At 40.4% G+C, this 15,626-nt stretch overlaps 2 protein-coding genes across 3 annotated transcripts in view; both read right to left on the bottom strand.

Moving 5' to 3' along the window:
• Positions 1 to 2,424, bottom strand: part of wnt2 (wingless-type MMTV integration site family member 2) — a 30,116-nt gene extending 27,692 nt beyond the window's left edge. Inside the window, exons 1-2 of the mRNA XM_012863614.3 lie at positions 1,996 to 2,424; positions 978 to 1,198 (exon numbers count right to left, since the gene is read on the bottom strand). Of these exons, the coding sequence (XP_012719068.3) occupies positions 978 to 1,198; positions 1,996 to 2,090 (316 nt within the window). The 5' untranslated portion in view covers positions 2,091 to 2,424. The remainder of the gene's footprint in view (positions 1 to 977; positions 1,199 to 1,995) is intronic.
• Positions 2,425 to 4,038: 1,614 nt separating this feature from the next.
• asz1 (ankyrin repeat, SAM and basic leucine zipper domain containing 1) overlaps positions 4,039 to 15,626 on the bottom strand; it is a 63,860-nt gene continuing 52,272 nt past the window's right edge. For both annotated transcript variants that reach the window (XM_021317089.2, XM_012863606.3), the window contains exon 13: positions 4,039 to 4,401. In XM_021317089.2, the coding sequence (XP_021172764.2) occupies positions 4,243 to 4,401 (159 nt within the window). In that variant the 3' untranslated portion in view covers positions 4,039 to 4,242. The remainder of the gene's footprint in view (positions 4,402 to 15,626) is intronic.

The raw sequence follows: 15,626 nt of genomic DNA, 5'->3' as shown, positions 1-15,626 counted from the left end.
CAATGGTTTTGGTTGCTGAGATGTGCAGTAACATGTTTCATTGGACAAAATGCTTCTGTACCATCTGTCACAGGTAGTGACAGTCTTGCTCATTGCTTGGTAATCTCTTTAGTCCCTAATGCGGCTTCATAACACTTATTTTTCATCTTCACCTCGCACTGACAGCAAGAACCAACCTTCTTATGTCCTCCCTCATCTTTTAAACCTGCCAATAAATCATGTGTCTTCTCCAACAAATCGCCGGAGAAGATAAACACTGCTGATGACCAGCCGTGACTCCTCAGAAGTGTGGGATTATGCCGGCTTGGAGGAGAAGGTTACTGAGTGGAGAATCATTATTGGCAACAGTTAGATGACTCTAAGGATGTCATGGAGAACAAACATGGAGGGCTTGTTTTACCTATTTTTGAAATCTCCGTAGGTTTGAACCATGTTATTATTCAACTCATTTCAATTAAAATTCAAAATGGTTTCCTAAATTAAGAAATTCCTCAGAATAGAAAAGATGTCCTTATTCCAGTAAGCACCTACAAATTAAAGCGTTTATTATTTTGTTAGATCAGTGTATTTATGAACAAATCGGGAGCTGATCTGGTTCTACTCCCTCTGCTGAATGGTTTGATGACATCTGGGTACTGCAAGAAAAATATACCACAGAAAGAATTGCAGCAGCACAAAACGCAGGTCAGAGAAACCACTCGCCCGCCCTGATGAGATAAATGTATGTTTGTAAAGTGAGAAGAGGTAAGGAATGTGATCCAACCGTGCTGGAGAGAAAACAAAAAATCTGCGAGAGAAGTATTCTTCTCAGTGTCCGTAAATTTAGCCAGCTGCGGAAAGAACAACCATGTTTGAAATCATTTTCACATTCACATCAGGGAGCATCATGAGTCATGAGAAAGTGCATCTCTAGAGGCTTTCTGCCATTATTTGCTGGGTAACCACAGAAAAAGGCTCTCGCCCCAGGTCGTACTCACTGCGTAGCAGCAGGCGGCCAAACAAGTTCTGGTCCCTGGCTGTTGTGTTGCAGTTCCAGCGGTGATTGCGGAACTGGTGCTGGCATTCAGAGATCCAGTCCTTCATCCCAGCCCCGATGGCCTGCATCACTCTGGGGTGCTGGCGGCACAGCTGCCGCTGTTTGTTCACCAGGCCGGGGATGTTGTCGCACATCACCTGGGAGCCGAGGGTGCCCATGTACCTGCAGGGTGGGGACAGGAGCAGCAGTGAGGTTTACAGCGGTACTTACTGATGTGAGGAAAGGATTGCGTCCATAAGAAAATTAAAATAAGCATTTCTATAGACAAGATGGTGCTTTGTAAGGGCAAACATTAAAACTTTATAATAATATTTAATTTAAAATGTACAATTTAAAGGGCAGCGGACACTGAACCGATTTCTAACAGTCATCAGAAAAAAGTCAACTTTACTTAAATATAATTTTCAACACCAAATACTTGCACAGCAAACCTGATGTAGTTTAATACAGAGAAAAATTGTTGTCTCAGTTTGCCAATTTACTTAAGATGGTTAACATCAAACTACATGCTTTAAAACATATTTCATCTTATATTTATTTGTATGATTTCATTTTGTTAAAAAGAAGCCAGCTGTCTTAATATCAAAAAGTATAAAGGCAAGAATTTGGAAACAGGAGCTGTGCAAATATTAATTAAGGGTGCAATGGAAAGAAAACAAATGAACAGATATTAAAATGGATCAAATGACTGGAGAGCCTTAAAAACTTATCTGTACAAATATTCAATCTTGAACACACTGCAAATACACAATTCAACGCCTTACAAATCATACCAAACACTCTCATTTATTAAGACAAAACCTCCATTAGAAGTGTTAATAATGAGATAATGTGAGTTCTTATTTGAATAGATTGATATGGCTGAATAATTTCATACACAGTTAATATTAATTCACGTTTCTAAACTTTGAGCACCAAAATAAACCAGTAAAGAAACCCTAACAAGCAGCACTACTCACCACCAGGACGCATCGACCTTGGCTGTCAGCCAGCAGGTTGCTACAGAGAGATACAAACATATTCCACTTGGCAAAAAGTTCATATTAACCAGCATGTGGCTCTTTATGGATCTGCGCGGAGCATTTCCAGGGACGGAATGAATATCTAAAAAGAGATGGAAAAGGGAGAAATCGGTGGACCAATCAAGTCTGATGAAATGACAGAGAAGGGCGATGTGCGCGTAAAAGCCATGAGTTTCTGCCGGGTGCCTGATGAAGAGAGATCCTCATATAGGGGACAGGCACATGAGGAGCTATCAGGTTCAAATAGCTTTACACAAGGGGTGGGCAGGCTGCCGTTCCAGGAATGAAGGGAAGAAATGAGATGTCTGAGAGTATCTGTTCAGGCTGGTTTGACACCAGACAGGCTTGGCTCTGATCCAGACGCGTTAGCTCCGGGTTCCCTGCAACCAGCTGATGCGCCCTCCTCCGTGGAGCGGCAGAGAAGCGCATTCATGTTGCGCGTCCAGCCCACGTCAGAGAGCCACGGAGTCCACAACTGGAGCTGAACGCCTGTGGCGATCCTTGAGAAACCAAAATTAATCGTACGTCTCTCAAAGCAGAGGCAGTTATGGCCGAGACCTTTTCTCAATATAACAAAATAACAGTTTCAGGTGCAACCTTATATTTGGTTCCGAACGAATCTCATATTTGTGTGATGACGCACAGGTGTCAAATATTCTCCATTCCCAAAGCATGACGCACACCTCATTTGCAGCCATTTACAAAAGCATCCGTCGGTAACGCAGAAATGTTTTTTTTTTTTATTATTATTTTAAACCCCCCGGTTCTCCCACAGCAGCACCTAAAGGTGATGTGTCCATCTCAATTGGATTATTCCTGGGCGTCTTTTTGAAGTCTCCGGGGAAATCTGCAGCCTGTGTCACTCGGTATTTCCTCCAACTTTGATCAGGCCCGATTGTGTGTGGAGATCCCGGGACCCACACCAGCCCAGATTAATGGGGAAATTGGATTTATCTCATGATCCTTGTGGAAGAGAAACATGGAAAAACAAGACCAAGCTTTGGCACAGCTTGGAACTCGTCTTTGTTTTTGTAATGGGTACAAAAAAAATTAAATAAAGTTCACTAAGGCGCTAAAAATGCACACTACTGTTCATCACACATTTTAAATACAAGACGAGAATAAATTGAGGCCAAACTATCAGAAACGGGTGATGTCCTTCTTTAAATGCCAAGAAAAGTCTTGCTGCTGCCACCTTTTTTGCTTCTTTGGATTATGGTGACATTTAGACATGAATTCCTCATTATTAGGTTCTGTTAATCATGGAGCTCTATTATCATCAGGATGCAGACAGCTTACACTTTGCATCCGTTAGTTCATCACTGTCTATGCAGTTTTTTCACTGGTAGGTTTCTCTGTAAATCCTTTCTTGGTGGATCATCGCTGTATTCGTCCTCTTATCCGTCACCTAAACACAGCAGTTCCAGTAAGAATGACATCCCAGGATGTCCTTGGTCCATAGTTAGGAAAACAGCTTTCTCTTCCTATGCAATTTCAACCTGGAATCATCTTCAACAGCAACTGAAACTGTCAGATCAAATTTCTCTGGGGGATTTAATTGCTTAAAAAACAATATTTTCAGTCCATAAACAAGTAGGCCAACAATCTCCAGTTTAATGTGCCTTCTGTAGTTTAAAAGGAACCCACAAAGCCCTATACCCTGAAGAGTAATGATCCTATACTTCCTTCAATTCTTCTAACTTACTCACCTTTCCTATCAAAGAATCTTGAGCACATGTGTGGCTTGATTTTCCTCTGATCCACAAAGGAAACCAGTAATCTGCTTTGACCAAGGAAAGCCTGATCTATGCACATCTGCCGATAACCTTACCTACAAACTAGAGACAGCTTATTTATTAGGATTAGTGGCTGAAGTCTTACTGCTAAATAACTAGCACGTCTTTAAAAACGTTTGATTCAAATGAACCAATATGAGAAACTTGACACCAAGACATTCAGCAAAACAACATTCTTTGAAACTGAAAATATCCCAATTCTTTATTTGGACATGTAAGAAAATCCCTTTTAACCAACCTTTAACAGTTACAACAAATGAAATTAGGAGCAAACTTCTTACAACATAAGACTTTCACAAGTTAAACTTCCTGAGAATGCCTAAAATTTAAGCATATCTAATAAAACTTATAGTCATCAAACAAATATTAGCTTGAACTCATTCACATTTCAGAGGAAATTCTTGTACATCTTCATGCAGCCTTTGTAGAGGAAGAGGAGGGAAGCAGCTCCAAGCACACTCAGAGCAACTCCTGTCATGGTCCATGTCCTCGAGCTCTTGTGGGAATCGGGGTGAGGAAGTTGACAGCAATCCCTGGCTTCATCCAGCTGAAGAAAGAAAGAACAGACATGGGAAACACACAGTGCTTTAATACAACCATGAAAACACACCAAATCCTACAGTGGAGAACGATTTCTGACCTCAGGCAGGAAGCAGAGGACATTTTTCCTTAATCCAGTCTAGATTATGACACATGTAGGCCAGTTAGTTTCAGGCTCGACTGGGTGGGAAATATCTGCCTGAGTTCCAGTACAACACCAGCAGCTCATTTTGAGGATGAGGGCATGTCTGGGCCCACTGCACCACTACAGCATGACTTGCAAAACTGAGTCACCTTAGCTTCCTGTGCCAAATCCCCAAGGCGTCGCCAGGCATGTGGCACGTCGGCTCTTGGTCATGGTCAAGTCATGATAGTGAAAGCATAAATAAGAGGGTGACTGTGTAAAACTGAACCTCTCTCATGTGGCAAAGTCAAACTTTTCTTCTGGTAAAGAGGACCCTGGGAGTTTGTCCTTTGGCACTGACCCCAGATTTCATTGGATTGCTGGAATTCTGAAACACAGTTCATAGGGGCTTTTCCATTGCATGTAAAGAGCCCCTGGCTTTCAAAAATCCAGAGTGCGTTTGGCTACAAATTTGCACGGGTAATTTCAGATTCCCGGGGTTTTAGCTTCAAGGATAAAAGGTCCGGGCTTGAAGTAGGACTTTTCAGCTTTCCCCAGGATTCTTGAAGGGTTATGTGCAGCAATGTAAGACATGCCGCCACCAGGTGCCGTAATGAGGTGAATGTACAAATTTATCAATTTTATACAATTAATTCACCACAAAACATTTTAAGATGTTTTTAAGTAAGAACGTACACCTCAAACTGCATCCGAGCAGTCAGCTCATCAAGATTATGAGCCTATTTTGAATCTGCTTTTGCATCCTCTTGTTTAAGATTTCACTATTTTGACTAAGTCTTTTAAACACTAAATATAAATATAAAAGAAAGACTGGATAGCATATACAGGAAGACATGAGCATTTGTGAAGTCTAGAAATCGGTGGTTAGATAAACTAAATCACTTTAAGTTACAAAAGTATCATGCAAAAATACAATTACTCATTTAAAGGCATACTATGCAACATTTTTCAGTTAATTAATGTGTTCCATACCGTTTTGGATGATTAAAGGTATACTATGCAACCGGGGTTGATTTTCCAGCGAGGCTCCCCCCAGAGGGCGAAAGTAAAAGTGCACTGTCATAAAGATGCTCAGCTGTTCTTGTTTCTTCATCAAGCCAGGCACGGTTGTTTAGAGCTTAGCAGACAGGCGAACGCAACGAAAAGTGGAAAAAACGGCAGTACAAACAATGACTAACACAGTGAAGGTATGAACATCAGGGTTTCCCGCAGCGCTATCTTGGCGAGGCGGCGGCCGCTGCCACCGCCGCGCCAAGCCGCGGCCGCAGCGCCAAGCCGCGGCCGCAACAACAAAGAACCGCGTGTTAACGTCAAATAAACATGCAAGCATATCGAGTTTTATTATTATTATTTTAGTTTTATTATTATTTTTTTATTTTTTTATGTTGGCGAGACGCTACCTCCGCCGCCTCGCCAAGCCGCAGCCGCCGCGGTAGCGTCTCACCAACATAAAAAAAATAAAAAAATAAAAAATAATAAAATAATAATAATAAAACTCGATATGCTTGCATGTTTATTTGACGTTAACACGCGGTTCTTTGTTGTTGCATTCGCGCGTGCATATAGTGAATGGCAGGGCAAAAACACATGGAGTTCTCGCCGTAAAGCGAGACTTCTGTGAGTGCGGGCCGTGAGTTCTTGCAATTGCGGTATTTCCCCCACAGACCCCCAGGGCGGCCGAGAAAACCTTTGTTTGACCTGAAATGACTCATTTAATCATCCAAAACGGTATGGAACACATTAATTAACTGAAAAATGTTGCATAGTATGCCTTTAAATGAGTCATTTCAGGTCGAACAAAGGTTTTCTCGGCCGCCCTGGTGGTCTGTGGAGGAAATACCGTACTTGCAATTGCAGGAGCCCTCGGCCTGCATCCACAGGCTCAGAAGTCTCGTGCAAGACCGCGAGAGTCGGTCTTGCTTTACGGCGAGAACTCCATGTGTTTTTGCCCTGCCATTCACTATATGCACGTGCGAAAGCAGCAAAGAACCGCGTGTTAACGTCAAATAAACATGCAAGTATATCAAGTTTTATTATTATTATTATTATTTTAATGTTGGCGAGGCAGTACCGCGGCCGCCTCGCCAATATAGCTGCGGGAAGCTTGATGTTCATACCTTCACTGTGTTAGTCATTGTTTGTACTGCCGTTTTTTTCTACTTTTCGTTGCGTTCGCCTGTCTGCTAAGCTCAAAACAACCGCGCCTGGCTTGACGGAGAAACCAGAACAGCTGAACATCTTTATGACAGTGCACTTTTACTTTCGCCCTCTGGGGGGAGCCTCGCTGGAAAATCAACCCCGGTTGCATAGTATACCTTTAAGAGGAAGAACATATCTATGACTACCCGCTGTGTGACTCAGTGTGCAGTTCTGCAGAGAAGTGGAATTAAGATCGAGATGAGAGGAGTTTTATTCTCCATGTCCAGCAGCAGGGTTGAACTGCTCCTGCTACTTCTGGAAGGATCTTTGTCCAGATGCTCTGGTTAAAACACATGACGGGGTCCTCTTAGGGTTTCTACATTTTTACTCTTCATACATTTTTGGGACAGAAAAGTAATTTCTTTTGTGATGGAAAATAAAGAAAAATGGCGAGCAAATGAAAATTGAAAAAAAGAAAAGAAAAAGAAATCATTGACATTTCTGAAAAAATAGAGATGTATCATGTCTGCCTCACTGATATCGCAGAATAAAGCTAAATGAATAAATGAAAAATAAAATCATTCCTCTAAAATTAGTAAGGCATTTAACTGAAGAGGAGTAAAAAGCAGGCCAAATCCAGTTTAAAAGACAGTTGACTCTGATATAACAAGAGAAACAATTGTATCCATTATGGGTAGCTTTTACCCCAATGAATGAAATCATTCAATAAGTGCATTTTGTATTCACTCAACTTTCTTGTACTAAAACTTTAAAAAACATTTCAGTTAACAAAGCAACATAAGTCTGTATGTGGGGAAAACTGTCCTTCTACTGAGTGTTAAAGCTGATCTATGCACAGCTTAAAGTTCCACATCACACCTTCAGAAATGTATTTCTTTTTGAGTTAGCTTGTTTGTTTTTTTATAAAAACAAAAAACTTGTCCAGGCGTACCAGGCCTCTTGCCCGTTGACAGCTGGAGAAAAGTGTCACCTTCCCCACGACCTTCCTGCATGGATCAAGTAGATCGAAAACATGGATGGATGGATTAAGGACAAGTTAAACTTTTCCCAAACAGTCAGCAAACAATTTTTTTAAATCAATATTATTTATATTATAAATGAAATAATTATTTGTTTTTCTAGGCTACTTATTTTAATACTTTTCATAGTATTAAAACAAGCATTGCTGTTTTTGCTGAGCTGCAGCTCATCCTCTCCCACAGTAGATGAGGACATTTTTACAGGATTGAAACTTAATTATGTCAATTCTTCTTTTGTCTCTTTATCAGTTTGCTAATGAAAAACAGGTTAGTACATAATATGTCTTTTATTTTCGTGGAGAAGCATTCTCTCTAGATGAGCTAGGACACATCCAGTTTTTCAGTTCCTGGCTCACACACTGGTCTGAATGATGCAGCTTTGACATAGTTAGGATTATTCTACATCCAAGAAAACCTAACTCTGTTGCTTTGACCTTTTGAAAGGTCCCAGAAGAGGAAGTGGCTACAAAGACTGGGAGGGGATGAGTCCAATACTACTGTAGTTCTAGTATTTCATATCTGACCCAACCAAGGATCCCGTCATCACAGGTATTAGAGTACTAGCTTATTAATCTATTATAAAAGTTGCACCTAGTCCCTTCACATCCCACTCTACCTCAGTCTGACAATACTTTCTCACATCTCAAGCTCCCTCATATCAGCACCATCTCGGCTCCTCCCTCTGACCCCTCCCTTGCCTTCCCATACGCCCCCCTCATCCCTCCACCTCGGTGTCTGTGTGCTGACAGGTCCATGTCATGCTGCTGCTGACTTATGGGCTGTGAGTATTCTGCCTTGTCAGGACTGACTCTCTCTTCTTGGGATACAAATGCAAACACCTCCCATATACACAGAGATTTAAGTATAAACATGCAAGAGCTCCTGCACATACCTGTCAGAGCTTGCCAAAAATCACACAAGGTGTCTCACAAACGACCGTCCAGCCCTCACATTTTATAAATATTTTATTACATCTTTTAATGGGACAACATTGCAGACAAGACCTTGATGCAGAGTAGTCGGGTGTGCAGCTTGTATAACTGTGTAAATCTGCTGTCCACTCTAAATAACTCCGGCTATTAATGTTTAATCACTGACAACAAAAGTGAGTACCCTCCTAAGTGCAAATCTTTAAATTGTGCCCAATCAGCCATCTGCCCTCCCTGATGTCATGTGAATCGTTAGTACTCTAAGTTCTCAGGTGTGTTAAGCAGCATGTCAGTGCTCAAACCATACACTGGACACAAGGAAGCGCCTTCTAAAGATGATGCCCAGTTTGTTGAAGCGAAGCAGACTAAGGACATGGATTACTGGAACCATGTCCTGTGGTCTGCAAAAGATGCACGAGTAAGTATTGTTTCCATTATTGTTAATATTATGTACATGTCAGCCATGGAAGTGATTTACAGGTGCATATGCACATACATACGCAAACAAATGTCTGTGATTACTGCAGAAAACAGGAATGCTGGAATAAATGGTATATGCGGTGTTATGTCCATGAGGTAGAGGGAACTACAATATGACAATCTGAACAGTAGAAATGAACAGTGAAAATGAACAGCACTTTTTTTGGGTTCCTTTATATAGAAAATGTTTTGACCAATCTGTATAATCTGACCCAATCTGTATAATCTTATTGGATTTGATTTTGGAAAGTACCTCGGGATGACATGTTTCATGAATTGGCCCTATTTAAATAAAATTGAATTGAATTGAAAGTCAGCTGTTCACTAGAGTGATGGCTTGCAGGAAGAAACGGTTCCTGAGTCTGTTGGTTTTGTCTTACAGTGCTGTATAGCGCCTACCAGAGGGGAGAAGTTGGAACATGTTGTGGCCTGGGTGAGATGGATCTGCTGTGGTGTTTCCAGTCTGTTTCCTGACTTTGGAAATGTACAGGTACTGAATGGAGGGCAGCATGACACCAATGATCTTTTCTGCAGTCCTGACTGTCCATTGCGGTCTGGCCCTGTTCTATTTGGTGGCAGATCCAAACCAGACAGAGATGGATGAGCAGATGACATACTACATTGTATTCTATTCCTCTTCTTTTTTTTTATTAAGCAACCTAATAATGTTCCTGTTTAACTGTATTTTATAAACATGTCCATGTCTAATAATGTGTGAGAAAAAAAAAACAATTTTATTTATTCAGTTATTTAATATAGGTGGCACAATAAATTGTTAAAATATAATGTGCCTTTTTTTAATACAGCAAATTCTTAGATGTTCAATAAAATCAAACAACTTTAAATCAAGTCTGTAATTGATAACTTTCATCCCTAGTGACACAGAATAATGACAATTTAGGTAAAATGTGGACAATTTTACTTAGGGATGTACTCACTTTTGTTGCAAGCAGTTTACAAATTAATGGCTGCTGAGTTATTTAGAGGACAGCAAACTTAGTGTTATACAGACCGTACATTGACTACTTCAGATTGTAAAAGTGAAGATAGACTCGCGTTTGTGAGATACTATAATCCTGCATGGAACTCCGTCATTTTTAATCATGTTGTTCATTTTCAAGTCAGAAAAACAGAGTAACAGGCAGTGTTGTATAAAAGATATTTTGACATGTTTACTGTTTAATCTAGTTTTCTATATTCCTGGTTCTGTTTCTGCCTTTGCACATGGTACCTGCCTATAAAAGCATTTCCTAAACCAGAGTTGGCGAACCTGTTCGGAATCAAGAGCCCAATCTAGCAAAGTTAGTTTTAAAATCGGTGGCTAGATCTCAGTAGACATTTTTTTGTTATTTTTGTCTGGTTAATGTGCCTGTATGAGCTGTGCCAACAAGCAAAAATGACTTGCGTTATGAGATGGTGTAACAGTGCCCCCCCTGGTGGAAGAGTTGAACTGACTGCAACCCAAATGGCTGAAGAGCAGACCTGAACAAAATACCGCTCTAACTGTTGTTAAAAAGAGAACCATGATGGATCAGTAAAGTCACTGTGAGCCGCACAGGGCGGAGAAGAGCCGGATGCAGCTCTAGAATTATGCTTTTTCCACTCCTGTCCTAGACGAACACATGGATAGGACTCTGCCATCATGACTGGTTGTTTAAAGTCATTTGTATTCCTGGTGTGTTTGGGATCACTGTCCTTACTTACGTTTAACCAGGATTTTAGCTGTAAGACATGCGACTTCACATCAGAAAAAAGGATTAGTTCGTAAACAGATGACATCAAAGTCTACTCGAGGAATACAAGGTGCTTGGATCACGAAAAAAACATTACAAAAAAAACAAAAACAAATCCGCACAAACCCTCCACCACAATGAGTGACATGGTATGCAATGGTTGAGATGATCAGTTGTGAACTGGCAATTATAAATAAAATTGAATTGACTATTGTTACGAATATGCTGTGTTTGTTTTGCTTTGTTTGTTGTTCGCCAAAGAGTTGTTATATCTAAAACTCTATACAAATACAAAAAAAAAAAAAAAAAACATTGGACACCATTTTCAAAACCCCAGGAGCCTTTTTTGAAAGCAGAGTTCTTTCGAACAGATAGAAAATACAAGCAATAACAGTATTTCTACTGTATATATTTGGACAAAACTATTAAGTAGTAGGAAATAAAGCACCAATTTAGAAAAAGAAAACCCAGAAGTGTCTTTGTAATCAGCTGCGTAACTTTTTTTTTTTTTTTTTTGGGGGGGGGGATTTTTTGCGGCTCTAGTGGCTCACTTTTTCCGAAAGTAGGCTGACAGGAAGGGGGGTAGAAGAGGGGGAGAGACATTTGGCAAAGGACTGCAGGTCGGATTCGAACCCGGGTCGACCGCGTCGAGGACTAAGGCCTCTGTATATGGGTCGCGCTACCCGCTGCGCCACATGCGCGCCCGAGCTGTGTAACTTTTTGAGAAACAGATTTGTTTACTTTTAATGCTACTTATGGATTCTGATCCATAAATAACTAATCAATTAACTGGTCAGTGTAAATGTATTCTGCAGCAGCCCTCTTCAATTTTTGTATTTCTGGTAATTTTGTATCTTATTTTCTTTGGTGATCATCTAGAGTCAGTTGCCACGAGTTCTTACTGATTTACATTTCAATTGTCAGCCTCCGTTTGAGTCGTCCACTTCTTAGCATATACTTATTGCTAGGGCTACAACAACTGATCGATTAAAATCGATAATTAAAAGTGTTGGCAACAAAAAATGTTATCGAATCGTTGTGTTGCGCGATTAACGCGTCACTTGCCATGGCGCACCGCCATTTACATCACCTGCAGAGCGTCCCCAATGCTGGCTGGCTGAAGAGCAAGTTGAATGAAGCGAGGTGGTATTTTCAAATACTGCTTTTTTGTAGTAAATTCTGCAAATTACAGAAAACGGCTCAAACCAAGTCCTCAAATGATAGGGAACTAAAACCTTTTTGCTATTGCATCTCAGAGAGAGGAGACACAAACAAGGGGAAATAAGCAAGCATGCCTACAGAAATTATCATGCTTATTTTAATTATATGATTAAAATTTATCGTGTGATTAATTCATTTATTAATTATCGTGACAGGCCTACTCACAGGTTAATCAAAGGAAATGTTTAGATTGTCCCTGATCGGATTATGGATCAGTGTAAACCACGGGTCGACCAATCGGAATACCACTTACTTGGTGTAACTGTGACTTTGATACACACAAATATTCCAAACGCATTTTCAGAAGACTTTTTACATGGTTATATTTTGACGGCATATTTTCTTTCCTATCTCTTGACTGAATGAAAATCTCTAAATCTAGATCTGCAAAGTGTAAATTTATTCAGAGTTTATTTTATTATATTTAGATCAGTTTCTGATCGATTCATGTAATCTACATTTTTTTTTTGGAGACTACATGAATAGAGCAGCGATCAATTTTCATCTGTTTTCAGACTCAGAAGGTGGATTTTTGTTTCCAGCAGACAGGCATTTGGTGATGTGTGACAATCAAAGCAAACGGTATTTTTGTAGGACACCTGAAAATGACCATAGAGTTGTTTACTTGTTGACAACGTGCTATATTGAGCGTTAATGTTACTGAATCTAGTTTAACCAAACACGATCATCCTCGTATTCATATTAGACAAACGCGCTCCCGACGCAAGGGATACAAGTTCAGTCAGGGGTAACTAGCCGGGTCATATAAGCACTTATTGCTGTAATGACCGCTGCATGTTTCCCTTAACAGAATCAGCTCCACTGACGTCGGTACGGCTCGTACACGCTTTGTATTCCCAACTTTATGGGAGCTTTTAGTGCAGCCATTGTCAGAAAGTGGAAAGATTTAAAATACGCAGTTTGTCAAAGCAGGCAAAATATGTTGAGACTCTTCGCTCTCTCCTGCTGGGAGTGTGAGAGTTTACCTGCGGTGCAAAGTGACTTAGACACGGAGAGCTGAAAGGAGGAGAGTGGCGACGTTGAGACAGAAATAGTCTAGGATGCGTTCTGGCACTATTTAGGCTAATAATTTTAATAAAATTAACCGTGAATATTTAAGAATTTCCTACATAATCTTGGAGGGGAGGGGTCTTGTTAGGGGGGGGGGGGGTCGCCCCCCCCCCCCCTTGCAGAATGGTACGGGAAACAGTGGACACGAAGGAGGAGACGGGGCCAAAAGAGTGGGCTCTGCAACAGATTTTATAGTTAAACTAACTTAAAACAAAAAGTCAGCATCATAGAAAAGTCAGAATATATTGAAGGGGTGACGTAAAATTTACTACTAAGTCAGGATCTGTCTGTTACCTTTTACTGGCCTTAATTTGAGCTCATTAGGGGCCTACCATAGCATTGCAATGAGGAGGCACTCCTCTTCGGGAGTAGCGAATGTGCAAAATCCTGAAAACGCTTTTGACCTGCATCCCCCCAAATGATGCACTTTTTTACATCGTCGCCATGCCTACACCGATTTTTGTGGTGTAAAAATAAGCACCATAGTCCTCCAAAGTCTGCTGATACTCGCGGTGGAAGAATTATTTTGATATCTCTTATACTTTTTCAGCTAGAGCGATTTGTTCTGGACCCTTTTTAGAGCATTTTTGCATTTCCATAAAAACTCCCCTTTATATCATGATTTTCTTGCGCCTTTATTAAAATATTTCCAGCAAAAACCGATAGCTTGATTTGTTCTATCTGTTACAAAATAAATGCAGAAAAAAATTACGTCTCTAGCCCTTACGGTTGACGAAATATCGAGTGTTCGAGGCAAAGTATTGCCATTATATTCCAATTAGACATACTCTGACTTCTAGCAAAGTGTGTGCATGCAGTAGACTGGCAGTGCAGCTGTCAGTGAGTTTCCATGACAACGGAACTCTGCTGGCCAGAGGTTACTACAGGTCAGGGACATCCTCCATTGGCAATGCATGGCAACTTTTGACGCCCAGTGCAGTGGCTGCGATGAATGTAGGAATCTGAAATTCGCAGTCACTTCCTCTTAACATTTTTAAATTTTCCGGTGATTATCACGCGTCTCTCACTTTTCTGTCACTTTTTGGATTTCACATAGTTTTCCTACTGGGCCTTGGACTCCAACAAGACCTGGAAGGATGCCCAGACATGACCCACCCGGCCTATACAGCACCACCTACCTGTGGGAAAAGGCACTACACACCATTTAGTAGCTCTAGGAAGGTCCTACCAACTTCTGCGTCAAAGCATCGTTTAAAAACATATAAACATTGCAGCATCTCTGAATATTTCACTCTCAATACCTACATTTACAAAAAGCTTGTATAACCTTTTCAAAAACTGACAAAAGTACTCAGAATAAAGGGCCAATCGAAATAAGAATGCATCATGTAAACAAGCCAATCGAAATATTGCGATCGGATTGAGATCAATCAGAATGAAATTGTAATCTAAATGAAAGTCATGGTTTTTGCCCATTGACAATCTGATCAACTTGCATGTAAACATTTGTCAGGATCAAGTTATTCCAAATGTGGCAAACTGACCTGAGTGCGCTCGTGTGCCAGATGTAAACACAATGTATTTGCGTGTTGTTGAGTGGCGGAAATATGTCGGGAAGCAAAACTGTTGGGACTCCCAATAAAACCCTCTATTCAAAACATTAAAAGTGCTCAAAATTGTTTATTCAGTAACATTTTTAACTAATTAGAACCTGGTGCAAGTCCAGCTTAGGCGCTCAGAAGGCAAACTTATAATACTGCTTTGTTTGGAGGAAGTTATTCTTCTGTTCAGTTTTTTTTTTTTTTTTTTTTTGGTTCTTCTGAATAAAGCCAGATGCATATACATGCCCATTATGATCGCATTATTAGAGTGTTGTGTGCACACGTAAATTGTACAACCTGATTATTTTTTGTTTTTTAATCCAAATATATTTCAATCCGATCGTGAAATGTAGTGCATGTAAACAAAACTAGTGGTAGGCAGATTATATCACATACAGTTCATTAAGGCGGCTCCAGATCACATGACTGCAGCTCCAAGCAGTAATCAGGGCCAAAAGGAGAGAGCACACAAAGGGAGCTAGGTTTTATAAATTACACTTTCTATGACACAAAATTAACTTTCATTATGATTTAAGACGAGAATGTGACTGTGTAAAGCTGAAATATCTGTGTGTTTTATCTATATAAGGCTATATAAGGAAACCCAGTCCCACGTAACACCATGATGGGTAAGTGGCTGATAACATAGCTATCTAATGTTTGGAAACATTTACTTTGTTTCTGTGGCTGATAAAAGAGATTTAGTGACCTTTTCAAAACTATGTGGAACATCAGAGCATGTATTTAATATGTTTTACTGGGTCCAATCTCAGTGGCCTCCCTTTTTAGCCAAAAGTTGCTAAATCTTCACTAATAGGAATAACTACCGTTTTCAGGCATCTTTGACTGCACCAACCTCCTCCAGGAATCAAGGCAACTGTCTGGGGCCATTATTTATCCCCCGTCTTTTCC

The sequence above is a fragment of the Fundulus heteroclitus genome, chromosome 2 (genome assembly GCF_011125445.2).
Source record: "Fundulus heteroclitus isolate FHET01 chromosome 2, MU-UCD_Fhet_4.1, whole genome shotgun sequence".
NCBI classification, from domain to species: Eukaryota; Metazoa; Chordata; class Actinopteri; order Cyprinodontiformes; family Fundulidae; genus Fundulus; species Fundulus heteroclitus.
This window is presented reverse-complemented; position numbering and strand designations above follow the sequence as displayed.